The sequence below is a fragment of the Ornithodoros turicata genome, chromosome 2 (assembly GCF_037126465.1).
Source record: "Ornithodoros turicata isolate Travis chromosome 2, ASM3712646v1, whole genome shotgun sequence".
Classification (NCBI taxonomy): domain Eukaryota; kingdom Metazoa; phylum Arthropoda; class Arachnida; order Ixodida; family Argasidae; genus Ornithodoros; species Ornithodoros turicata.
This window is the reverse complement of record NC_088202.1, coordinates 43,909,594-43,936,951: the sequence shown is the minus strand read 5'-3', so window position 1 is coordinate 43,936,951 and position 27,358 is coordinate 43,909,594. Positions and strand designations below refer to the sequence as shown.

General features: G+C 44.3%; 1 protein-coding gene across 2 annotated transcripts in view; it reads right to left on the bottom strand.

The window, feature by feature from the left end:
- LOC135385342 (ecdysteroid-phosphate phosphatase-like) overlaps positions 1-27,358 on the bottom strand; it is a 50,214-nt gene that overhangs the window by 16,290 nt on the left and 6,566 nt on the right. The window contains exons 4-8 of one of the 2 annotated variants that reach the window (XM_064614615.1): positions 26,529-26,724; positions 24,687-24,785; positions 18,965-19,134; positions 16,669-16,877; positions 11,955-12,162 (exon numbers count right to left, since the gene is read on the bottom strand). In XM_064614615.1, coding sequence (XP_064470685.1) covers positions 11,955-12,162; positions 16,669-16,877; positions 18,965-19,134; positions 24,687-24,785; positions 26,529-26,724 — 882 coding nt within the window. The remainder of the gene's footprint in view (positions 1-11,954; positions 12,163-16,668; positions 16,878-18,964; positions 19,135-24,686; positions 24,786-26,528; positions 26,725-27,358) is intronic. The other variant, XM_064614616.1, reaches the window with a different exon arrangement.

The window sequence follows — 27,358 nt, the reverse complement described above, 5'->3', positions numbered from 1 at the left end:
TTCCCTGCCAGACAGGGGCGGACCCAGACCTTCGGTCTGTCGGGTATAAAATGATCGTAAGCCCCAAGCCGGGGCATTCAAAGAGTCAAGTGTGCTCTTGTGCTCATCTCAGCAAGTAGCTGAACAAAGCGTTCGTCAGTTGTTCATCGAGTCGTCATCTCTGCTTCATACGTGACAATATTCTCGTGGACCAAGGGGACTGAAGCAATGTCCAAGCGCTCTCACTTGGGGAGTAAAGATGCCAAACAGAGAGTACATGAGAACGGCGCACGAGACTTCTACGAGGACGGTGGACTTCCTTTTTGCCCTTGGTGTGCCAATTCCGCCGATCACCAGTGAAAGGCTACAACAGATGACCATATTATGAGCAACAGTCATCGGAAAAATGCCGAAAAAGCAAAGGAAGAACCCACAGCATCCGGATCAGGGATCCAAAAGCAGGCCAGGCTGCAGATATCTGGAGACAGTCCTGACAGCAAAGGAGGCGAGGGATGACCTGGGTCTGGAGTTTCTCGACATGTTGGTGTTCGCCAATATACCCACCGAAAAGGCACATCACATAAAGGTCTGGAATATCCTAAAAACGAGCGTCACGAACGGGGTATCGATGCCGCTATGTTGGGCGCACTGAGTGAGAAACTTCCTGAACTGTTCGCGAGGCACCACTCCGTACTGAAGGACATGTGAGTTTTGGAACGGAATGAGGGTGCTTGCTCCGAATTTAGTGTCTATTACGATCAAGTATTTGTCAATTCCTATAAACTCTGTAGATGCTGAAAGATCTTTCAGCAGTGTGATGTTCCACACACATGTACATATTAATTCAGAATTATGATCGTCGTCCGCTGCCAGCTTACGGCTTATGTGTGTGCTCTGGCTTACTTGTGGGGCACGGATCCGGTATTGTTTCGCCCCCACGGGGAGGATCAACGACGTTCGACGAGCAAGGTTGTCTGTCTTCAGGAATGAATGGAGACCCGGAGCCGCGACCTTCAGGCTTACAACAAACGTGCGCTAGCCAGAGCCTCCGGCACCAGACAGTAATACAAGATTTAAACGACAGTCGTCCAGCTGGTGTCGCGACAGATCGCTCGACGAGGACACGAAGCAACGTGGACAATTAGGGAAAAAGGGAAGAACCCGTTGAACCAAGGTCGACCGCTGTTAGCAGAGCCTACAAAAAGGTCCGGGGCCGACAGCAAGGGGAGAGAAAGGAAGCGGCGGCAGAGTCAGCGTGATAGTCTCACGACGTGGTGGAGGAAGAGGCCTTGGTTTGTTCGGCTCGCATCGGAAGAAGCTGTCCACGAGGACCCGTAACCTAGACTTGCGACGTGCAGCCCCTTGGACCCGGACACCAGCCTTCCCCCTTCTACTTCCGAAGACGCTCGCAGCGACAGCAACGAGGCATCCAAGAGAGCCAACTTCAGCATCAGCTTCCCAAGTACCTGAGGACCACGGAACATTCACCGGAACCAAGTTCTGCTGGTGAGTCCAGAGCGCACTCTGAGTCAGGGCTGGTTAGGGCGATTAGCATTGTAAATAAACAGTTCAAGTTTACGAACTGCGTTGTCACTTACTCTCGGTCTCACTCAAAGGCAGACCCACTAAATCTTCTAACTTTTTAAAACGGCCCAATCCAGTCGGGATTGGCGACCTTCACAGCAGGTATAAAATGATTGTAGGCGACAGACTGCATTCTCTGTCACAGGAGAACATAAAATACGTCAAACTCCTTTATAACGAACTTTAGGAAATCGCGGAAAATCTTCGTTGTAAAGGTAACTTCGTTAAAACGGATGTTTGAAAGGAAAAATGCCTTAAAATACTAGCTATGTTGTTTATTGGTAGAATTTCGTTGGTCTGATCAACGCACCTCAGACATTCAACCTACAATAGACATGGAACCTTATCTCTGTTTTGGCCTTTTTCCCTCCCTCGCAACAACAACACGCGAAATTGTGTGACGAAAACAGCGACCAGAACAGGTGGAGGGGGCAGCTTCTCGCAACATTACACGTCACCATTCCGCAAGTCGGCTTCACCCAATGCCTCTGTGCTTTAGGAGAGGCCTGCTTTACGAGCGCACGACTCGTGGGTGGAAAGCACGTGCTGGACCTTTTGAATCATCTCGCAAATTTCGGCAGCATAGACCAAAAACTAAGACACAAAAGCGTTACGACCGGCCTCTTTCACTGACAGTAATGGAAAATGAACAGTCACTATCTATTTTCTTGCCTCAATTTTTATTTTGGTTTAATTCTTTTGATACGAATTTCGGATGATACGAATATTTTTCTGCGACTATCCTTGCGTTTGGTGACCAAGAGCGAGGGAGGCTCCGCCTCCTGGATGCTGGCCAATAGGAGGACGCGGAGGGCACCAGATTGAAAAAATCACCAGAATTGTTCTGGTGTTTCCTGATGTTCCTGGCGTTAACACTAGACTCTTTTCATGTTTGTAATGTGCACATCAAAAATGTCTGGCGTGACACCACGGTGATTCTGGTGCTGTCGAGTTCTCCTGATGTCAACACCAGAGTGGCCTACTACGACACCAGAATGATTCTGGTGCATTCTAGAATGCTTGGTGTGCGCACTAGACAGACGTAGTGTTTTAATGTGACCGTTAGAGCGGTCTGGTGTGGTTCACAGACACCAGACCTACATGCGCCAGAGTACGAGCACTACGCGTTGTTACCATGAAAACCGCTATTTACAATGATCATGAGTTCCTTAGCGCAACTTCTTTTCCAAAGGAATGATAATTCGCATCGCAAATAATTCCCTCGAGGGTAAAAAAAAATTGACACGCTTTGCGGCTTCCACTCGAGTTTGAAAACGAAACTTTACGCTCTCATTGTCACATAAGACAGCGACAGCGCCATCGGCATTAGTGCCTGTTTTGAACTCAACGAGCTGGCCGTGGTGGTTGAGGTAGCGTTCCGTCCTGGTTTTCAACATAAAAACTGCGCATGAATGTGAACGACTTTGAATATGAGTTTCTGAAGTTCTGCATTATATGTCGTAGTTTGCTCTCCAACCTGTGCACAAGTGGAAGTATGAGAAAATACAAGAGATGGATTCGGGGCAGATGTGACGACTGGTCGTTGGTGTGACGTCTTTAAATGTGTGTTTCGTCCGGCATCATATGAGCTGATTATTTATGGGATATGGACTACAAGAAGAGAGGACGAAAAATGACTGATCGAGTATGCTTTTCTAAATCATACCTGTGCCGCATGTGATGCATTCACACTTGCAGAAGAAATAACATTGCTCCTTTTTGTACTTTTATATTGTGGTGTGCATACTTCTCCTAAATGTGTATCATCAATGGTAGCAGTAATATAGACAGTTTTGTTACACGTGCTTGTCTGTTCCTATTTCTGATTCTTAGTGTACTATATGCAAACAATTAGTAGCCTGCTAACAGCTGGGACACCTTTGCAGTAGAAAGAAACCTTTGATATATTGTTGTATTGTTGACTGGTTTGATGAGTCGCTAACATTAATGAGTACATCCGAAGCAGCTGTAGTACCGGAATAACGAGCAGACCGTGTTGGTTGAATGTTGCACATTCATGTAGCATGGCAGGATCCCTTCGTGGTGTTTTGTGATGCTCAGCTATTGAACATTATGCTGTTTCACGCATTCGATCCCGTGAGGTACTCGGCTCCTCAGCGCCCCACGAGGCTCTGAAAGCTGTGCATAGTTGTGAACGCTTAGAGAAAAACAAACAGGACAGCACTAACACCGTGTTCGTGCTGTGGTGCCGCGCTTGCACTCTCCTGCTTTTTTTCTCTCTCACACACACACACGTCTACAGCTATGCACAGCTTTTAGTGCATTCTGAGGTTCCTGACGGACCAAGTACATCACGGGATTGAACGCATGAGACATCATAATGTTCAACAGTGGAGCGTCACAGAACACCAAGGATCCTAGTGTGCAACACCAGAGCACACACATCAGAGGTCCTGGTGTGGAACATCAGAGAACAGACACTAGGAACACCAGGGAATTCTGATGCTAACATCAGAGAAGAAAACACCAGGACTGTCCCAAATCACAGCCACCAAAAACACCAGAATGATTCTAGTGCTTTTTTCAATAGGGCAGGCACTTCCCAAGCCTCTGGTCTCGCCTAAGAGATGGCGCAGCGTTACCGTTGCTTCGCGTGTCGGACCTCGTCCGCTCCGTACAACCTGCCCACAAGATGCAGGTCGCACAGTCGAAGTCCACGAACTCCGACTGCGCCCCACCCACGTGATCAAGTCATCCGGTTGGACAGATGCCAGGAGGATGAACAACTGTTTTATCTCCCCGCCTTTTATGACCCCCGCGGAACCGTCATCTGTGGCGCCGAGCGCGCCGCGTCGGAATGAAAAACGCTCTCGAAAAGTTCGCAATTCGACATTTGCTTGCAAAACTTCGCTGTAAAGGACGCGAATTTCGCCCTACCGACTTCAAAATCATTTCGTTATGTCGGTACATTCGTTATAAAGGAATTCGTTATAACTGTCCGAAGTATACATTGAATCCTACAGGCGCATGACCAAACCGCGAAAAACGTTCGTTATAACGGCCTTTTCGTTATAAAGGCGTTCGTTGTAAAGGAGTTTGACTGCCACAACAGTGCTTTGAATCTGTAATTTGATGAATATTTCTTGTTCCCACATTATCCAAGAAAGTAAAATGTTTCCCATTCCAAGCAGACATTGACTCTTTGCTGCGGAAAATCGCGGAATTTACAAGTCGGTGCTGCCGAATTTTGAATTTGCCGCAGCAGAAAACTAGGGGTCTTAAAGGGGCCACGAAAGGATATTTGACAAGCCTATAATGATTTTCAATTTGTTCCTCTGTACTAAAGCATTCACCCTGTGAAATATGAAGTTGAAAATCATTCATATACATGCCGTGAACGGTGGCTGCTACCACCCCCCTACGAGGCGATCTGCCCGTGCCGTCAATCACAGCGGATGTTACTGATTCGCGGACAGTCTTTTGCGAGCAAAATTCCAAATTTCCAAGCAAGCTTGCAAACTTCACCATTAAATATGTTTTAATTTGACCTGGAGCTAAGAGCGTATCTAGTCATTGACTCAGAATTCTACCAAAATCAGAGCCGTTTATAGGGAGAGTTTGGCCATTCCGTGATCTTTTGCCGCCCGGAGATGGGGGAGCCGCCGTCACGTCAGAGACGTCATCGCTCCGCCCACTTCACCAGGATGAAAGGCGACCCGCGGCGGCACGGAGGAACTTCAAGGCTGTGCCTCTGCTCCAGAATGGCGCAATGGGAGATTTCAATGCGATAGCCCTGATCCAAAATGGTGCCACTGGCCTTGGCGCCGCCCATCGTGTGACGTCAAATAGCGCGCTTTAGGACAGGCTCCTCCCAATGGCCAAACTCTCCAATAAACGGCTCTGACCAAAATGACACCAAAGCGACACAAACGGCAGCAGACGACAAATGCCCGGGTGCCCGAGATTTTCCGTGACGTACTTGCTGTTGAGCGGCAGCAAGACGACCTTCGAAGTCTGGGCTCTGAAGCAAAACACGGACTTTCTGTGTTACCCAGTGCTCCGATTTCAGTAAACTGTAATATTTTATTAGTGGACAACTTCCAAATGGATATCGGCGGTTATTTGCGTGCAGTGCTTTAATGCAGACACGTTCACGCATTGCGGTCATCTTCACAGTAAACAGCTCCTATGGCGTCTGTTACAAATTCCCATCTTTACCATTTCGCTCGCTGTTATACAAGGAAAGGTCTTCACAAACGCCGTCTTCTCTTCCAACGTCGCTATAGGTTCAAACTAAGCCAACATGTCCCCTGTCTGTGAGCAGACAACAGGAAGCGGCATCAGCGAGCAGTGTAGCGTTCCAACGTTACTTTTCGCTGTTTAGTGACCGCTCCGTGAGTCTCATACTCCCGATTCGATTGCGCCAAAAAAAGAGGCACCTACTTAACGCACCCAATGACGCATATGTACACAACTATGTGTATGGTTTATAATGGCAGTTTCGATGATGAAATTCTAAAAGGACAGTCGATCATGGAGTAGTGCGATCTCGTAATGCAACTGTGCCAATTAGTAGGGAGTTTTTGTGAATCGTTTTCACTCAAACGGTTTGCAAACGGTTTTGCCACTGCTGAATCAATGGATTCCATTCTGAATCACTCCCAGTTCTCATTGGCCATCCGCGATACCGTTCGTGAACCGTTTGAGTGGAAATGATTCACTAAAACTAGCTGATATTTACAATCAAGCCACTCGGGCACATATTGTTTACGTGGAGTGGTGTCCAGGTCACTCCGCTTCATGTTCTTTATACGGGGCATTGGCCCTGCATCTCCACGTGAAAATGTGCCTTGTAGTGCAATATTACACGAGAACAACGTCTAAGGTATCTTTCGAGGCACCCCTGGGGCCCTATTCCAATCTATATCGGTAACGTGAACGTGTTGTTCGGGAGCGAGTGCACGTCGTATGTGCCACACTGCCAACACTGCCACAGTTGGTGCTGGTGTTTAGATCACGCGACATTGCGTCTGTATCAAATGATAAGTCTTTCGCGAAACTGCTTCACCACGGAGGATATTCCTCACTGTCATCCATGTCCAGATTACCAGCACAATACACAAAGCTCTGCCTAAAGCTTACATTTCTCCACTTGTCAACTGTCCTGGCAGCTCCCTCCATGGGAATTTAATATCGCGACAAATTTTGCCCACTCCTTTTGCCTGTCTAATTGCATGTAGGCCGCCAGCAAAATGTCCGTGAATAAACTGCGATACTCGACCACGACCCTAGTAGCACAAAACGTCGCAGAAACGTCTTTGTTTGGTCAAATTAGGAAAGAAGACGATCAGGACGTCAACACGACGTCTAGAAGCCGTAATTTATAGTACGTTTATAAGACGCGCCGATTTAACGTTTATAATACGTCTTCGGCATCTCTGTTGAAGAGATACCCTAAAGGAAGACCTCCCGTAAACGTCTTCCGTTCACGTTTGCAAGTACAGAGTTTCCGTTTATAAAACGTCTTCGACATCTCTGTTGAAGAGGTATCCTTACGGAAGACATCCTGTAAATATCTTCCGTTCACGTTTGCTAGACGTGCCAATTTCCCATCTATAATACGTCTTCGCCAACTGTGTTCAAGACGTACCTTAGACGAGGACGATTTGTGTACACTGAATAAGTTAACTTTCAGTGGACCTACTGACTGTCTCAAACAAAAAGCAGTAAGAAACACAGGCGTTGAGTTGACAGCGAGTTAATACTCCCAGAAATTTCCCACTTCAGTGTTGTTTCTGTGCGTAACTGAAATAAACTTAGACACCTCACCCTCCATTTTGACTCAAAGGCGAGCATGGCTATCGAGTTTACGGGAGTATCTAAGACGAGCAATGTATAGTATCTGTTTTCCCTTTGCAAGGGACTAGACCACCTCTACGCTCTGGTTCCCCCTCGTGTAACGCCGTGGAGGAAGCCTGCTGTTCTTACGGTAGGAGCACCTCTGCTAATGCGGTCCACCTTTGTGAACCGCGTCTTCGATTTTCGCTGAAACACCACGTGGCAGTGTTGCTTGCAGTTCTGCTTGGAGAAACAGAAAATGGAACGTGTGGTGACGGTGGCTGAGGTTGAAAAAAAAAAAAAAAGAAAAAGAAAGGCAGATCTCCGGTGGATCTCTACAGGGATGAATTTTCTCACATTCAAATTATATAGTGTTCTAAACATTTTTTGAACGTCTTCAAGACGGCCACAAACACGTCTTCAAGACTCTTGAAAGCGTCAACTTATCCGGGGGTAGAAAACGTTATGTAGATCAGATTGAAGACGTCTCCGAGATGAAAATATGGTTGTGGCTAGACTTTTCCTGGACGTTTACAAAACGTTTTGTGCTACTAGGGGAACTACAACACCATTTCATATTATTCGTGCGTTGAGCGAAAAGCGCGAAACTTCTTCTCCATCATGAACACGTCGTCTGCTTCCAAAACAAGGGGCATTCCATGTGATTCTCCTCCTGCTACCCTATTGGCTGAGAGCGCGGCGACCAAGACAACAAACAACAAACCAAGCAAACTATCATTAAAAGCGACATGGGAATACCTAAACTGGCAGGAGTCGCTCCCACTGCTCGTAATCGCCATATACCGATACTCCTCCGTCGACACCGTCGCTGGCGCTCGACAGCGGCTCGGAATAGGGCCCCTGGTGCCTCTTAATTTCCTTTTCAGATAAAGACATTCATCTCATATCCAAGCTAAGGAGTGGCCATCTGTTCTTCATCACCTGGTAAGCTTGCTCCCGTTCCCCCTGTGCCCCCTTAAAGTATGTAGTGCATCTCTACCACTACTGGGTAGTTTCATTTTAAATCGAACAACGTGTGAAAGTCGTATTTTTTAATTCGACCAGAAAAAATATATGTTAGAGGACAGTTCAAACGACACAAATCGCGCCACGTGCGACGCTCGTGCGTGGAGTAGTTTCCGCGTAGGAGAGGGGGAAAGTCGGAGGCTGCTTGGGCGGGCTTTCTTCTGGACCGACTTTGACGGGATCTAGCACCGCTGATTTTATGTCTAGGAACTGGAGGATTTTTGTGATTATAGGCTGCACCATAGACACTCTCGACAGCCACCCACAAAACTCTGAGAGCCACAGATTTTCTGTTAAAAAATGCCAAACTTGGCGTAAACGTTCAAAAAGGCCAAACTTTGTTACCAATTTTCGTCATGACGGAACATCTGAGAACATCGAGCTTAGTGCCATTCGATAGGACGTTGAAAGAGCTTTCGTGCTGTATAGAATTCATTTTTCTCAGCCCAGTTGTTTCTATGTTATTAACTTGAGAATCATACATGGTAGGCGAAAATTGCCAATGTTGCATCTCAATTTTCTCAAAAATGCCATCTTCGATTTCTTTGATTATTTTTCAAAAGGTGTCGTCATGTCTGTACTTTAGACGTCAAGTGAGACAATCCTTTATTTTTGCCTGAGAGACGCGCAGCGATTTTTTTTGTCAGGCAGGGTGCACGAGGCTGCGGCCTTGCGCGCCCCACCCACGAGCACGTGACCTTCAACATCTTCTTTGCTATATGTGTCCCGTTGACGGAGAAATCAATGACCACACTGCGTGAGCTTGTTGTAGTGTCCCCGGAGCATCACTTTACGTTTACCCAATGGTCTCTCAGTTCCGTCAGGCTCATTGAAACCGTGGGAGAGTACATGAGTTGCCTGTTCGCCCTTGACGAGAAGCCCCAGTTCGACGAACATACCGACAAAGCAGTGAGAAGAAACGAAGCGCTTCGTAGAGATCTTTATCCACTGGTAACATCTTAGCTTTTGTTTCAGGTTGCCGCCACTCCCTCAGGCAGTGTGAAAGGCACATCCTTTTCATTGGTAAAAGAACGAAAACCGAAAGTTTCGAAAAACGTAAAATGTGCCCATTGCGAGACCCCTGCAGGTGGTGGCTGCCACCATTGGATTAGCATCATCCGACAGCTTTAGACATGACCTTTCACATGATATAAAGTGACTGGGTTCAAGCGCATTCTTTGTCCGCCTAGTATCGCAAAACCACGAGTGGTACTCGAAAATTTTGCATGTTCGATCTTAATTATTTCTAAAAAGCCGGAATATTTTTCACGATTTATTCTACAGGGGCAGAATTATGCCGGTACTTCGCGCTGCTGGTAAAGAACCTTTTCTCCTTTTGATTGAGACGTAGGGCTACGTTTCCGCGGAGCGATTTTTCCACACAATGGCTCTCTTCGAATGTTTACGAGCGCATTTTGCTTCGTAGTCTGCTTTGTAATTTAATGCCCAGATGTTGCATTATGTACTTATTTTGTACTTATGGTACGTATGTTTATTTTTTCCTTTGGAGACGCAGGGCAATACTTTCGTGGGCGACTTGAACTTGCTATTACGCACTTTCATGGGAGTCGCACGCACGACGTGTGCGTATACGCACTTGCGCATATTCACTATTCTCCAGCACATGTGCTTGAGGCAATGCACATACGCACGCTATGAGGCTGTCGTGCGAGTTCATATTAAGAAGGCAGAACTACGGCCACAGGGGACAGAAAGTTACAACACCTGAGAATACAAATTTGTGGTCGCGCGGTTGCAGTCGCCTCTTAACTTGGGCGCAATAAGTGATAGTTCCGAAGGTGTGCATGCTCGCTTTAATTAGTTTTATGCTACGTAGCGTTATTTCGGAACCACGACGGGTGGCAAAACCCGTAAGACCGCTGTGATGACAGTTGCTGCTCTCAAGTATAACACGTTCGCCCTCACCGAAATGTGTCAGTGTCACCGTGGGAATCAAAATTTCCGACAGAACAACGCACAACTAAAATCCCTCGTTACCGGTAGCCGTAGGTACCTTAAACCCTCGGTGTGGTCTTCAGTAGTCCTGGCATCCATGCGCTTGAACCCATTCACCTTATATCATGTGAAAGGACATGTGTAAAGCTATCGGATGATGCTAATCCAATGGTGGCAGCCACCACCTGCAGGGATCTCGCAATGGGCACATTTTACGTTGTTCGAAACTTCCGTTCTTCGTTCTGGTGGCAACCTGAAACAAAACCTAAGATGTTACCAGTGGATAAAGATCTCTACGAAGCGCTTCGTTTCTTCTCACTGCTTTGTCGGTATGTTCGTCGAACTGCGGCTTCTCGTCAAGGGCGCACAGGCAACTCATGTACTCTCCCACGGTTTGAATGAGCCTGAGGGAACTGAGAGACCATTGGGTAAACGTAAAGTGATGCTCCGGGGACACTACAACAAGCTCGCGCAGTGTGGTCATTGATTTCTCCGTCAACGGGACACATATAGCAAAGAAGAGGTTGAAGGTCGCGTGCTCGTGGGTTGGGCGCGCAAGGCCGCAGCCTCGTGCACCCTGCCTGACAAAAAAAATCGCTGCGCGTCTCTCAGGCAAAAATAAAATATTGTCTCACTTGCCGTCTAAAGTACAGACATGACGCCACCTTTCGAAAAATAATCAAAGAAATCGAAGATGGCATTTTTGAGAAAATTGAGATGCAACATTGGCAATTTTCGCCTACCATGTGTGATTCTCAAGTTAATAACACAGAAACAACTGGGCTGAGAAAAATGAATTCTATACAGCACGAAAGCTCTTTCAACCTCCTATCGAACGGCACTAAGCTCGATGTTCTCAGACGTTCCGTCATGAAGAAAATTGGTAACAAAGTTTGGCCTTTTTGAACGTTTACGCCAAGATTGGCATTTTTTAACAGAAAATCTGTGGCTCTCAGAGTTCTGTGGGTAACTGTCGACAGTGTCTATGGTGCAGCCTATAATCACAAAAAACCTCCAGTTCCTAGACATAAAATTAGCGGTGCTAGATCCCGTCAAAGTCGGTCCAGAAGAAAGCGTGCTCAAGCAGCCTCAGACTTTCCCCCTCTCCTACGCGGAAACTACTACACGCACGAGCGTCGCACGTGGCGCGATTTGCGTCGTTTGAGCTGTCCTCTAGCATATATTTTTTCTGGGCGAATTAAAAAATACGACTTTCACACGTTGTTCGATTTAAAATGAAACTACCCTACTACCATTTGCTTATTTTTGCATTTACCTTCTGGAAGCAAGCCACATATTCTTCATAATACAGGAATGTGGCTTGAAACAAAATTAACATTGATGAAAAGATAAACGGTATCACTTGTGCCAATGAATTATAAAAGTGGAAAGGTTACACAAAATTCATATACTTTGGGTTGTAGGAATTAAGTGAGAGTAAATATGAATAATTATGAAATAATGTAAAATGACACGTATTAGCCCCAGTGACCCTAAAAGACTACAATGCATACAGCTGCAATGCACTGCAGAAGAAAAGTTGATACCATGGCACTGATGTTACCATTGTGACATGCAGCATTAGAACGTTAGCACTGAAATGTTCCTACCCTTTGTATGATAGCTGAAAGGTTTTCATAAATGCTTTCATCCTTAGACTCTTGAGTAACTTGTGCAGTATTGCTTTTTTCTTCTTCCTTAACATTTGATGATGGTGGCGGCGATCTTTCCAGTGCCTGTACGGTGTTCAATGGTCTCCTCTGAAGCATTGTAGAGTCCAGACCATCCATAAATGCATTTTTTGCAATAGTGATTGACCTGCAGAGCAGTAGTAAAAAAAAAAAGAAAAGAAAAGAAAACACTGTTTTTACTCAATACACTCAATCAATGTAGTCACTTCGTTCTTAGGTCTGAGTGCTCACAGAAACATGGTTTTGCGAACTGAATTTCTCTCATGTAAGAAATAGCCAGAGCTCTGCTGCAGACTTAAAATAAGTATTCATGTACTCTTGGGGAGTGACTTTTCCGGGTTAAACCCCATTCCGCGCCAGGTTGTTCCCCCCCTCACCCCCCGAACTGAACTCCGACCGTCTCCCCGAATTCTAGTCACTATGAAATCCTCAAGTGATGTTTCCACTGAAGATGAACAAAGGTCGCCACGTGTAACACATGTAAGAATGGGTCACTTACTTTCCCAGAAATACACTCATGTGTGTCAGTCAGTGGCGTAGCGCGAGTACCAGCACCTTGGGCGAAACGAGTACCGTGCTCCGAAACAAGACACATAACAGGAATATATCAGAATCGTCCCCCCCCCCCCACCACCACCACCAAGTAGAAAGCGCTTCATGGTCTTTGCGCTTCGGTAGCTTGACTTTGAGAATATATGCTGCTGCCTCAATTCACACAGCCTACTGCCGAAGCACACAGGATGCAATTCTACACCGGCATGGTATATTGAACCTTCCTTCAATCGCTTCCGTCTTTGAGGTGCCCAGAAGATCGTCTCAACAGCGCCCAATGTTAAAAAACTGAGATTTTTTTTCAAGCGATAACCTGCTTTACTGTTTTTATTTCAAACTTTTTTTCCCCTCTATCGATAATTTGTGCTCAAAAAAATCTTGCTTGCCCCTCACGCTACGCCACTCCACGCCTTGCTCCTCTTGCCCCTCACACTATGCCACTGGTGTCAGTACTGTATAAGCCTTCGGGGATTAGCGCTGGTAGGTCACCCACAAAAAAAGAAAAAAGATTGGGAAAGGACTTAATAGACAAGAGGAAAAAAAGAAAAACAATAAGACACGAAGACACAATTATCGCCCCATTTCTCCCTGAATTACAGATTTAAAAATAGTGCTCGATTTTTCCCTCCCGAATCTGAGAAAGGCATTTAACCCGAAAAAGTCACTCCCTGTGTATTCTGCAGGTTAATCTGTTCTGAAAACTTAGGTGGCAAAGAGCACAATGAGAGGGTGGGGGAGTGGTGGGGAATTAAGGAAACAACACCCCAGGGGCTCGATGTTAAACTTTTCGTTATTCCGTACAGCATGATAAATGCAATTCCCTGTGATTTGTCACAAGCACCAGCGCGATGGCCAATGGCGGCGTTTATTTGAAATCGTGGCCTACTAAAACGGTTTTCATGTGCTGCCTTGTTTCGTTTGGAGTGCTCAAACTTAAGAAAATAACAATAATGAACAGTATGTTCAGTTCAGTATTGGGCCCCAGGAGTTCAATCCAGTAACAGCAGCCACAAACATTTCTAGCAACTGCACTTTTATGTGCAGGTGTGATATTCCATCACCGCTCTTGCTATTGGTGTTCATGAACCCACAGTGGTATTCAATGTAGACAGGAGTCCACTTATCACACCAGTGTGATACACATGTGGGTGATACATAAGTATCACACAAAATTCTAAACTGTAACTAGTAGCTATGCCTAGTTACAGTTATTTACAATTCCCTGTTTATCTCTCTAATTACAGGGACTAGTCTCATCTTCACTGCCTGTCGCCGACAGGTATATTCGTCACGAAAGCTTTATTTCCTGCTGTTTTGCTCCGTGCGGGAGAAGCGTGTCACACATATTTCCTTTCCGGTGCGCACGTGCGTCAGGAGGCAGCCTTAGTGCAGATTAGGTGAGACATGCGTGCATGCCGAGCCACCATGGAGAGGAGGTGCCTATGCGGAATGATCCAGTGCCTCAAACTGCTCAAACCCAATGCTGACATTTAGCGGACATGCCAGTCACACGCTCGCACCTCGCGTTATGCTTAAGCTGGGATACGGCCTTCGGCGACCCCATGTATTCTCTATGGGCGAAACAATGCGATCTTTTGCAGCTTTTGGGCCAAGATAGCCTTGTTCGATTGATTTTCGAATTTCAAACATTTCGCATTGGAAACATTTGCAATTTTTTTTTCACAAGTTTTTAAAAGCCTTATGAAAGTTCGGTTTCTCGTTTTTGGAAGTTCGTAGCTCGTTTACTGTAGCACATATGTGAAATGTAATCAGTAGCATTTACGCGGAATTCTTTCATGAATATTTACGTGTCCTTGTCATGTCTGTCCGTGCCTCCAGTTGTTCACAATATTGAAAAAACTTAAGGTAGGTACGGCTCCGTGAGCTGCCCTGTCTTGCCATCATACAGTAGCGCCACATTGCCGGTCACAAGCGAACTTCATATTGTTCCGCGGAATGCAGTCATTGTTCTGGCACCCTATCCCAGAAGGGGATTCCCCGGCAGCGGAAGCGCCAAATTAAGGTCGTGAAACCAGTCTGGAGAGATCCACGTTGGGTAGGTCGTTGCAAAATAATGGAAAGGCCTTAAGAATAGAAAGAATAGGCGGCATAGACCAGGAAAACTTTGCTACAGAGCCTGCCAATGGACTTGCACAATATTCGTCTCTCATCGCATGCACATAAAAAGAAATGTAAGGATGGGGGAGGTGAGGCACAGTGAGACCGAGTGGTGTTATCATTCGCTCTCCCGATGTGTTGAAATTGAAAGACAGTTTTCTTTCTTTCTTTTTTTTAAATGAGGTAATATCAAACAGTCGAAGACTGGATTATGGAAAGGCCGAAAAATAAGGAATTCCAAGAGGATGTCTGCAAAATAAATAATTTATGAATAAGACGTTGAAAAAGAATCCACGTAGAAAGTCACTTTTTAAAATAACTTTTTCAAAAGAAGCTCTTTCTCTATCCACAGCTGTAAGATCAACCCCAGTACACGAGGGATTGTGCCAAAAAGTGGCGTGCGCTGGACAAGGTCATACGAAGTTATTTTAAATGCATAAAAAGCATTTAGCACATTAATTCCCAATACCTGTCCTGAGCACAGCGTTGTGGAACTACCTTATGTAGCAGATGTAACTTCTCGAATATATATTTTTCATTTCTTTGTGGCTTCTGGCTTTCGATAGTTCAGTCTTCCGAGTTCTCGGCCTCTTTAGTTTTTAGCTTACAGAGTGAAGTATGTAGTCTCACACACAAACATGTTGTTAGATTAATGTCTTAGATCAATATCTCATATGTGCTCGTAAGTGTCCCAGGCTTGGGCGGGTCCAGGAAAAAATGTTCCCTGAAGAAATGTGTCCTGGAAAAAAATGTTCCCTGAAGAAACATGCTCTGGAAAAAATGTCACATGGACAGTAATTTTTTTACACCCCTATGAGTGTTAGATAACTCACACCCTTATGAGTGTAAATGCTACACCCCAATGATGGGTGTAACAGGGGTGTCACATATTACACCCAAAAGAAGGGTGCTTATTTGGTGTATTGACCCCAAAAATGGCAGGTTATAAAAAAAACGTCTTGCTCCCAAAATTCACGGAACACGTTAAATACAAACATTCCGTCATAAATACATTCTGTCCACAAAATGTTCTAGTGGGAGAACTCAGCGCCAAAGCAAAATCAGCAGGTGAATATAAATAAGCGAGGGCGAATGAAATATAACATTTGGACTCCACTCCGTGTCCAGAAAGTCAGACAAGCTAACATAGCATAACACCAAGAAGTCGTCAGATGCAGTCCACAAAGGGACAAAAGGGAAGAATTGGTGTTCGTCGGGACCTCCTTCTTTCTTTCCTTCTTTTTCTATAGCTGAGTTGACCTCGGCAACCCAAACATCACGTGAGATCCTTGCATCTCAATAGTCAAGGAGGTCACACGTGTTTATGGGACTACACAATCCTGCGGAGGAGTGAGTTATTTGTACTAAGGGTAATGGTTACAGCTTCCTCCAGGCTGATACCCGTATGTTCGTGTGGCGCCATCTACAAGCGAAAAATCGTGAATCTGAGATGCCGCCTCACTCGTATCCCCTCTTAAGTGTGGCAACCTTTACACAATGAATGGTCCGACTTTCCCATCTCCACTAGCACTTGACAGAATCTGTCGGAAATAGTATTGTTATGAAGGGACAGTGGCATAAAGCAATGAAAGTCCTACTCCACGCATTTGAACAGCCTATTCAAAACTCGTCACGTTCACCAATGTATTTCATGTCAGCTGTGAAGCTGACGTGGCTGACAGGTAGCAGACAGTATGGAACAACATTTTTCACAAAAATGAAAATTTTCCAGTTTCAGTGGCCAGTTTCAACAACCAGACAACACACATTGGGAAACCATTGACACTTGCAAACTATTTATGTAGCAAAATATGAATGTAGAACGAGACTACATCTACTGTTTTTGCGATGCATAAGTGGAACAGTATTTCTCACACACTGTTCAATGTCTTACTAATACAACGTTGACAAATTCCGGAACACCTAGTATGTATTTCAAGTCCAAAAGAGATATTATGACTACCTGTGTAGCGTCCAGGCATCAGACTCAGCAGTACGCTCAATATAATTCTTTGGTAGAAACCCTGTGCAGCCTGTGAGCCAAGAGGTGCCCTCTATCCATCCATCAGGAGATGTACCCAGTTGCTCTCCACCCACATACACGTAGTCACCAATCAACAGTTCCAACTCATCAGGTTCTTTGGCAACATGGGAGTAAAGTACTTTATGCACCTAGAAAACAAATATCAGGTAGTGTAGAGCATTTACCAATGGTACAGTGGTTTGAGTATTTTCAGCAAAGGCAAGTAGGCAATTGTAATGTATGTTGAACAGTCCAAGTCTGAAACACACAGATGACTGCACATACCCACTGATGAAGCCTGAGGTTGGACGAACACTGAGGGAAAAAAGGCAAGCACCAAGCAGCTCCTACAGTCTTTACTTGTACATAATTTTTATGGTGCGTTAAGTAAAAGTCCTTTGCTGGTTTGAGATGCTTGATTTTTGTTTTTCTCCCTCCAGGTGTACGCCTAAGCTCAGGCTTTACCTTCAATCAATCTTGTCCACCAGATTGCCTGCCATCGTATGAGTGACTGTACAGTTCGACGTACTAAAAGAGCGACACAAGACAAGGACGAGCGTAAAAGACACACAACACACGACGGCGCACTTGTAACCTTTTTTTTTTTTTGTTATTAGTACGGAGCTTTGAATTATGAAACCATACCAACAGGCCCAGCAAGAAGCTTTAATGTGTGAGACAAAAACTAGCTTCGTTGCTGTTGAGCAGAAAATTTGTTACAAGAAAATCCAGTTACCACTATCACGTCTGTTACTCAATGGCTCTTAATATCCACATTTATTAAAGAGCTGCAATGCTAGCAAATTCATGCAAAGGGGGGAAGACGCGTCCCTGATGAAGGAAGCAGGAGCGTGTTCCATGAAGGAGAAGGGCCGAACACATAAGAGCTCTTATGTATTCAGGATCAGCTCACGTTCAGTTCACGTTCAGCTCAAGTTCAGCTCACGCTCAGCTCACGTTCAGTTCACGTTCAGTTCACGTTCAGTTCACGTTCAGTTCACGTTCAGTTCACGTTCAGTTCACGTTCAGTTCACGTTCAGCTCACGTTCAGTTCACGTTCAGTTCACGTTCAGCTCACGTTCAGCTCACGTTCAGCTCACGTTCAGGCTTCCATTTATGCTATTCAATTGGGAAGACACATGCCCATGATCTAAACTCTAGGCCAGGATGAGCTTCAAAATTTATGAACTATACATAGGGCCTGACATTTTAGGGTTATACCCGATTACGCGCGATATTTACTCCCTGGGCTACACGCTGCGCATTAATTCTGTACACTCGAAATAGCATTGCCTTAGACTGCATTGCAATTCCTCTACATCGTATGTAGCCAAGATCCGGCGGAGGTACGACGCACCGCAATTGCGAAGACGCGTCGTCTCAGGCTCCCTAGCATTGCATTGTACGCGGCCACAACTATTTCACCGATGATGCCAGTGGTCTTCATCAGTCCGCACCTGTAGCGCTTCGCTTCGTCACATTTTGGGAACATCTTCTGGAACAGCGGTCACACGTGGTCGCTTACACTCCGCGACTGGTCGTGCTCAACCAGAAAACCCGTGAAAAGGCATGTATGAGGAACATGTGCAGGTATTTCTTCTGCATGGTGAGTGCCATTGGAGGAGACAAAATTACTGTACGAGATTGAATTGATTGTAGAGCAATAGCGCATCTTCTCGAGAAACACTGACACAATGAAACACGCGATCTGCTGCGACCTCCATCCATGGATGGTCATGCCACGAAACACATGTTTCGGGTTGTCTAATTCTTCAGGAATATATATTTGTGCAGATTTGAAAGGAAAATCAGATAAAAAAGCCCAAAGGCCCCAATCTTCCGGGAGATTGGAGGGCGCGTCCGTACAATCGGGAGTACAATGAACTAAATTTGGGAGTCTCACGGATAACTCGGGAGAGTTGGCAGGTATGGCATTGCATATATTGAGGATTTTTACTGCATATTTAGATGATTTTCAGTGCATAGTTGCATGCACATTTTAGGAGTTTTTATTGCATATTTATCCGTGCTCTACTCATAACGTAGCTCTTACATGTGGTGAAAAGGACGACACCAGAGACAAGGAAGAACACGATACAGCAAAGAATTCTTAATTTTTCTGTGTGTCATGTTCTTCCTTGTCTCGAGTATCATCCTTTTTGCAGTCATGCACCAGCTTGCCGGTGCCCTTCTGCTCCTTTCCATCTTAGATGTGGGTTGCGGTGAGCCAACATACCTCACAGCCCTTTATCCGTGTGTCACGTGAGTACAGCCTCAGCTCCCAGCATGCTGCAGCAGTACAGTCAATATCCTGACCAAGCTTCTCCAGCTGACTGCATTGGTCCGGTTGAAACTGGTAGGCAAGCGTAATGTGAAGCGCTTTCAGGTACGGCTCCACTTGAATGCCTGAAGTTGGTGAGAGAACACGGTTGCCATAAGGCGAGTAAGTATCACAGAGGTGTTGATCACATTCGAAGAGATTCAAAACTTCGGAAGGACTGCAATCGCACCATAATTATGCTGCAGAATTCTGCAGTGAAAAGGATTCTGCTTGTGAGTTATTCTCATCTGTTGTTCAGTCAACTGAGGAAAGCTGCCAGTCACTTTCGCAAATCATGCTCACAGTGTCGCTCACTGCAGTAACACAAGTGCCTAATTTCAATTATTATGTGATGGCATTAATGATGCAAACCAGTGCGCACCGCACCTTAAAGGGACCATCAAGAGATTCCTGAAAATTGTGAGTTGGTGGTGAGGAATGGTTCTCAAGGATGTCTTTCGTATGCAATTTAGCCAAGTTAGATTGCACATTGGTGCAGTTTACAAAAAAAGCAGTAAGCGGCCACCCGCAACGGCGCCTAAAGGTGGCTGGACGCTACTCCAGTTGCTCCACGCAAGACCCTCAGAGGTGAAGGTCACCTGCTTCTGACATTACATTAGCTTCCCCAATGCGCCGGCAGCTACACAAGCTACACAAATGCTGTTTTCTGCAGTTGAATTATATGGCAAGGCACACATCCTCTCACAAAGTATATAATTAACTACAAGATGATTAATGACCTAAAATTCATTACTTGACTCTTTAATAAGGCGATTTCAGGCAAAAAGGCAAGATAGCAAAATGGAAGACAATCCTCTCTGAAAGCCATCTTTAACAAATCTCGAAACATGCACGTGCGTTAAAATATCCATCGCCGAATTTTGCTGTGCAAATGAGCCTAAACCACACTGATCGGGATCACAGGGAGGATAGCGCACATTCCACGTCAGACGGGCACATGCTTTGGAGTGATGGAGATGATCAGAGCAGGTGCTGATCTGCTCACCAGATCAACAGCTTTGCAGCCCAGATAAGCCTTCACTGGCGAAGGTCGTGCGCTCCTGGGGCGCGGCTTTGGATTTGGCTCATTTGGAAAGCGAAATTAGCCGATGAATATTTCAAGGCACACACTCGTTTCAGGATTTTTCAAAGATGGAATGGCTTCCAATGAGGATTGTCTCCCACTCTGCTATGTCGCTTCTCCCTGCAATCCCTAAAGAGTTAATGAATGAATTTATTGTAGTTACATGCTCTCTAAAGCCTGGTCCGCACTATTGCGTTTCGATGCGTCTGTCAGTATTGCGTCCGCCTGTGTACCGACGCAAGCCCCTTAGAAGGCGAGCCCCTTAAGTTTGGCAAGTTCAATTTTTCGATGGAGCGACGCAAGAAACACCTGTCGTTCCCACGGTAACCGTACAGCCGTATACTCTTATCTTCTTTTACCTCACCTCCCAAGTCGTCTGTAAGTTGCTTCTCGTACAGTATCGTCACACAAGTGCAGACGTGAATTGGAAGCCCATGCGTCCGTCACACAGGGACGCTGAAGGACGTACGTACTGAAACGTAATAGTGCGGACCAACTTTAAGGGACAATGTCTGTCTGGCCATATAACTCAACTGCAGAAATGGCATCTGTGTTGCTTTCATAGTTTTTTTATAACAATATCTAATGGATAAAAATGAACATCCTGTATGGTGCTCAGGAAAACGTTAAAGATCTTTACAGAGGTCCCTATAATGAAACAATGTACAGTACAAACAAAGCACAGAGCACACTGTCCCTTGAGGCACATTTCTATTCCATCTTCTTAGAACCCATCACAATTTGTAGCTGCTTCTTCATCATATTTGTAAATATAGCATGATTATACTTACAGTCGCTGATGGAAAATAACTGCTGTAAAGTAACAAGGAACAACAAATGCCCTGAGTGACGCAGCGAAAGGACAGGGATGTCTTCAGCATTTTGGTGCTCTTGGCATGCTGCACTTACACAGTGCATGCCAACTATTGCCCCTGTCACAGCGGGCAGTGTTCAATTATCATTCAAACCAATGGCCATTGAACATGTAGGTAGCGCCACCTAGAGTGTAATGTGGCAACCTGTTTGGGAGCATTGGATCCAATACACTTTGAGAAGTTGACATGTTACACACTTGGTGGTGCTGCACGCATGTTCAATGACCATTGGTTTTTCAATTATCACTGAACACTGCCTGTGTGATATAGGTATTAGACAGTTGTCTGATTCACAACATTAATCACAATAATATTTTTGTAAAATTACATGGCATATGCTGTGGTTCACATGGTTTTCTGGTGCATAGCTTTTGGCACTTTCTATTAACATAGGAATTAATTTCTCTTCCTCAATTGGTAAAGGTGACCAGAACTGATAATATAAAATACAAGAAGATATTTAGTCTTATAATTATAATCTTACGAGAATTGTTCAGTTCGTGTGATTTCGCATTTTTGCGCATCACGCTGTCTATAGTAGTGTTCAACTTAAGAAGGAAAAGAAATCTAATCCGTCAACTAAATACACCACTGGAGATACAGAGACATAATAGCTCGCCAGGAGAAATGCTGCAGCACCACCATAGGGGAACGCACTTCGTACTGCAATGTAGTGCCATGCAACGCTTAACAGCCAATATGGAAGCAGAGTGAATATGATGGATTACATGATTGAGGGAGCGTGATTGCGGCGCAATAATATTTTGAGAGCTGACGGACTAGCTTTCTTTTCCTTCTTAAGTCGAACACGAGTATAGTACACTGAGGATCATATGGTAAGCCCGTATGATGGGAACAGTTTGAACATTTACACCAAGTAATACAGATAACAGAAACATGTGGTTAAACAATTGTCTCTGCTTCTGTTGTCTGGCTTCCATCACCTGCATGTTCAGTACCATGCATAATAGGCCCCGAAACATTGCAAAGCAAACTCAACCCAATTCCCACAGCACCCAAGGAAAACAGATCACAAAACATTAGACACTGTGTGGGCCAGTATGGGAGTAGTATGATCCTGCCAGGGAAATGTAAGCATATGACACAGAGGAAACAGTCCATGCAGTTTGTAATCCCAGAGCATTATTTTGAGTGTTACTCACAATGCAGTAATAAAACAATAAAAAAAAGTTGGCTCAATTAAAAACTGAAAGGGCATAAACAACTCTGATAATTTTTTCTCATAGCTTTCGTGATTAATGAGCAGAATTGTAGTATTGGTCTACAGTGAACCCTCCTTAATATGACCACCGCTATTTCCGTGTGTTTTGGTCATAAAGCAAATTGTCATACTAAAGAGAAACGCACCCTCTGGACAGACAGCTATGCAGAAAAAAAGCCTACATAGCTACGATGGTTTATTTTCTGAAAAAGTCTATTACCGATGTCTACTGCGTGCAATTACCAGTAATCATGTTTTCTAAATGGACAACAGCACCATCAATTGTGCCCCCATTATAAATTTGCTTCTATTGCTCAAACAGTAACACTGCAACCTTTAGTGCCTCGCTTGCCTACTTCGCAGTGACATGTGCGGTTCCATTACGCTCACCACCAGGCAAACCATCTGCAGCGTTATCGGCCAACCTCTGGGAAGCTTCAATATCGTGCTCTTGGAAAGCATCGTGTGACCTGGTCCTGTGGTCACTGCCTTTTTAAGCACTTCAGCGCTCTGGCGGTTCGAAAAGCGCTACGCGTAGTCCTGCGGTCAGTAACGTCAGGAGTCATCGCAAAGCTTGTCCACCTACTTTAACATGTGTCGCCCTCTGCCGGATGTACGTGGTAGCCTCTCCTTGGGGTTAGTCTAAGGGTCAAGTGCCACGGTCATAGTAACGAGAGGATAATACAAGTGTTTGACCCTACTCGTGACACAAATCTCGGTCATTGTCGGATAAGCGAATAGTCGTACTAACGAGGTGGAATTACACGGCGGCAAAACGGTTCCCAAGAAAAATGGTCATAAAGCGAGCATATGAGATTAACGGGGGTCATATTAATGAGGGTTCACTGTAGCTGAAACTGTCCATCTGTGAATTTAATGATGAGCACTGTCTAACATCAAGCTAATAGGCGTTTTAGTTATGCCATTCCTTTGAAGATTTTACAAAACATTTAGCATCTCATTTCAGGAGCAGACATTGCACAATTTCAATCGAACAGCAATTGGACCTCTGTATGCAATAAGGGGATAAGTCGACTTATCCTCTTTTTGCTGTTTTTACTGCAATGACATCTACATACCAGTATGTACCTGCCAAAGGAAATTTAGGACCGTATATCAATTTATTGGTAGGCTACAGGAGAGTAAGAAATGGGAAATACATGTGTGTCAATGGGACGCACAATCACATCAAGCCTCTTTTCTCGGTTTGAGATTTTTCCACTTATCCCCTTCTTGCATACAGAGGTTCAATTTCCGAGGATAAAAAATTTCCATGGGATCTATAAAGAAGAAAAAAAAAAGTAACTTAAGGAGAGTTATGTTTGTTGCCACTGACTATTGATATTGAGTGCTGATGACTGACTGTGCTTGAGGTAAAATATGCTCAATCTGAAGTGCTCAATGCCCTTTGCCAAAATCAAGCTACCATAATTTTAAACAAAAGTGAGCCAAGCGGTACTGAAGCAGTTCTTCAGATCACAGCAGACAATCTTCAATAAATATATAATTTTACAATTACACTTAAGTGAAACAAACAAAAAAGCGAACAACATAATATGATTAAATTGATTCATTGCAAAAAAAAATATTAAAAAACCCCAAATTGGTCTCTGACATACAGAATCATCTGTCAGACTGACTTCCAAAATTCAATTTCTTGGTGCTTCATGCTCGTTTTTCTACGTTACCACTAGAGAGCGGATTTTTAGGCACTAACAGGGAGCACTTTTCATCGCATAACACTCTCCAGGCTGACCAATGTTCTGAATAATATCATTTTATTTTCCACTTGGAAGGAAAGTTGGCACATAAAAAGGTGTGCGCCCCCTTTCTCACCCAATCGGGAGACAGAGCGATGTCACCCGGGGTGCTGATTGGCCGACGGCGTGCCATGTGGTCAACAGCACCCACTGTTAGTGCTTAAATGTCCGCTCTGTAGTTATTGCACGTTTTATTAGTTTGAATACTTTCACACCACAAATATTGCCTTAGTTGCTAAAAAATAGTAAGTTATCCTTGGGCATCACATAGTTTTCCCAAGTTTTATCCCTTAATCTTGTCAGCAGCTTAAACTCATGAATAAGAATGGTGCAAGCGAGGTGGTACGTTTACTGTAGAAAGAGGCAACATTTCCTTGGGTTTGAGGAAACAACAACAACAATTTTATTACGGGTGTACGGGGTTTACGATACGGGTACGGGTACTGGGAGTACGGGGGTTTGAGGAACACTTCTAACTGTCCTGTGTGTTCCTGAGACTCAAGGAAACGTTTCCCTCTCTAGCTTACATTGAAGTTATGCACGTCATATTCAAGATGACCTACTGAGATAAAATAAATATGGATTTGCACTTGGGTAGTGACTTGGGTAGAGTCCTGATTTTTAGTAAATATGTAAGTAGTAGAGAGCATTAAAGTCTAAAGCAAAAGAGACAGCAGAAAGGCAAGACTGGCCTTACGCCTGCATCGAGTGCCACTCTTGCCAAGCGAAGGATATGTGGTCGAGCACCACGGAAAGCAAGTCCCTAGGACATCCAACGCACCGATCTCGCTTAGAACTACAAAGAAAGAAGAGAGTGAGAAAAAGTTGCAGAGAGAAAAGAAAGAGGAAATATAGGCCCTCAATTCGAGGAAGGAATGCTGAACATTGCTCCCATAACTGCACAAACAGCAAGGCACCATCATTGTGAATAATGGGAAACAATGCTACTTGTATATTGCAGAAGTGGTTCAGTATTTGTGGCAAAGTGCACAGCAGTTTTATATGTGTAAGGTTAAACAAAATTCGCATCTCTCAGGAACCCAAAAATGAAGCTTGGAGGTTTCCTTTTTGAAATTCAAAATCTGTGTGTGCTTTTTCCGTGCCCAAAAACCAAGACCCAGCCCTTTCGTCAGTTCGTAAGTTTAAACAGGATGTGAAACAGTTCTTTTGTGATGGTGCTCTTAATCTTTGAACTTGTAATTGTTGAACGGTAGGTTGTAATTGTTTGAAGTTGTTTAGTAATATGGTTGTAGTGCGTGCACTGTGTGCTGTTACTCATGACTGTTCCTAGCAAGACGATATTATTTTGTTGTATGTTTGAATAAGGAACTGCACCATGGGCTTGCCCTGCAGACCCAGCTGTTACATGTTCTTGTTCTTTCTGTTTGTCATAAAATAAACTGAATCTTGAGATTCCTGCTTGCAAGCTTGCCTACCCCATTTGTCACCCCTTAAAATAGTTGCCCTTCCTGACCATGATAGAGCAATTTTTTTGCAATCTGTTGACATACTGGTGCAGGGTATAGAACCATAATGTGTGCCTGCCAGCATGGCTACTGAGATACTGTATATGAAGATGTGTCTGAGATGTCTTGCATGCTATAAGCCATCAATTCATCTAATTTATCAATGCATATATAACCCAAAAACAGTTAGTATAATGATGTCATAAAACACAAAAAGTTGCAGTGAAGCTCTTCATTTAAAGTTTGTTTGGGGAAAATTAATTTGCTGCTGTTCACTGAATGCTGTGGTGTGTGCAGTGGGGGCATTCAGTGTGTCAAACCTACAAATGTACCTATGTGAATGGTAAAATAAACACATGTAAGATAATAAAATAAACTGTCGTGCCGTTGCTGTTGGCTCTGCTTTTGAATTTGTTGTACACATTGCACCATAATACATTCAGGATAATGCAAAGGAAAATCGCGTTTGGAAACAATGGAAATCAACTAAGAGTCAAGATATTTAAACGTCCTATTTCAATCTTTCAAAATTTCTATCAAAATTATCTCTCTCAACTACAGCTGTGTTCAAACTATTCATAAAAATTGCCGTCAAAACATGATAAGGAGGAACTTCATACTGAAAAAGCCTAAGCCTGGGCACATAAAAAAGATTACAGCGGGACACAAACACACAAAAAAAGGTTTCTGCTGGTTTGAGCCATGTGCCCAGACTTAGAGCATGCAGCTGTCAAAACGTGTTCAATATTTTTGTTGTTGTTGTTGTTTTTGCAACTGTAGGTTAGCACTATGTAATGAAACCAGACCAAAAGCCAGGAGTAGTAATTTAAAAAGATGCGGGACATTGGCTCAAAAACAAAACAAGGGGAAAAAATAAAAAAAACTGAAACAAAATTTTAAAAATTAAAATTTTGTTTTCCTCATTGTTCAATCCAGTGTCCTGCGTCTTTTTAAATAGCATCATGTAATGCTGGCTCACTTTACTTTCTCGACAGGATTACACTGTTGTGAAACCCTCACACTAAAAGCCAATCTATAGCTGCATACAAGGTATAACATGAAACGACACTTACTGAACTCTGACACTTCTCTCATAAAGTGGACTGCCACCTTTTTAAGAGGATCATTGTGCTCTTCAGCCACGAAAAGCCCAAGGAAGGTGGGTGACGTATAGTGCTCTAAACGAATGTGGTCGGGAAGTTCGGGTCGTAGCTTTTCTACCACGTGCTGCAACGCACGGGTAAGGTGGGAGACAGCATCATCCGGAGCCTGGACAAAAAGAGAAAGAAGACAGAGAACATTCTTTAGCTACAGGGACACACCTACATCTAATGTTGGCAAGAAATACAATGTTCAATGCAAAGGAATTTGATGACTGTAACTCTCTCTTGCATATTTCAGCCGGGTTTGGCTACAGAGTTGTGACTACAATTGAACTTTTGCATGCAATAACTGGGTAAGTCGTCTTATCCCCTTTTCAATATTTTTGCTGCAATGACATCTAAATATTGGTATGTACTTGCCAAACAAAATTTAGGACCGTGCAGCAATCTATTTACCTGCTACAGGAGGGTAAGGAACAGGAAATGTGTGTGTGTGTCAACGCGACAGACAGTCACATCAGTTCCCTTTTCTACGTAAGCATAAAAATCGTGTAGCCTAAAAGCTCATTACTAAGTGGGTGTGAACTACTTCGACTTCCACTGGAGAGACATGTTCTTTCTACCTCACATGACCATGTTATCAGGGTTACTAGGCATTGTAATTGGGAAAACGTGTGCACTTACAGTAATATGTGATATTATGATGGTTATCTAGGACATTATTTTCATGGCTGCTCCACTACAGGCTACTGCGGAGAAATGGCGCATTATGTCGCGTATCGTTGATGCGCCAAAAATCC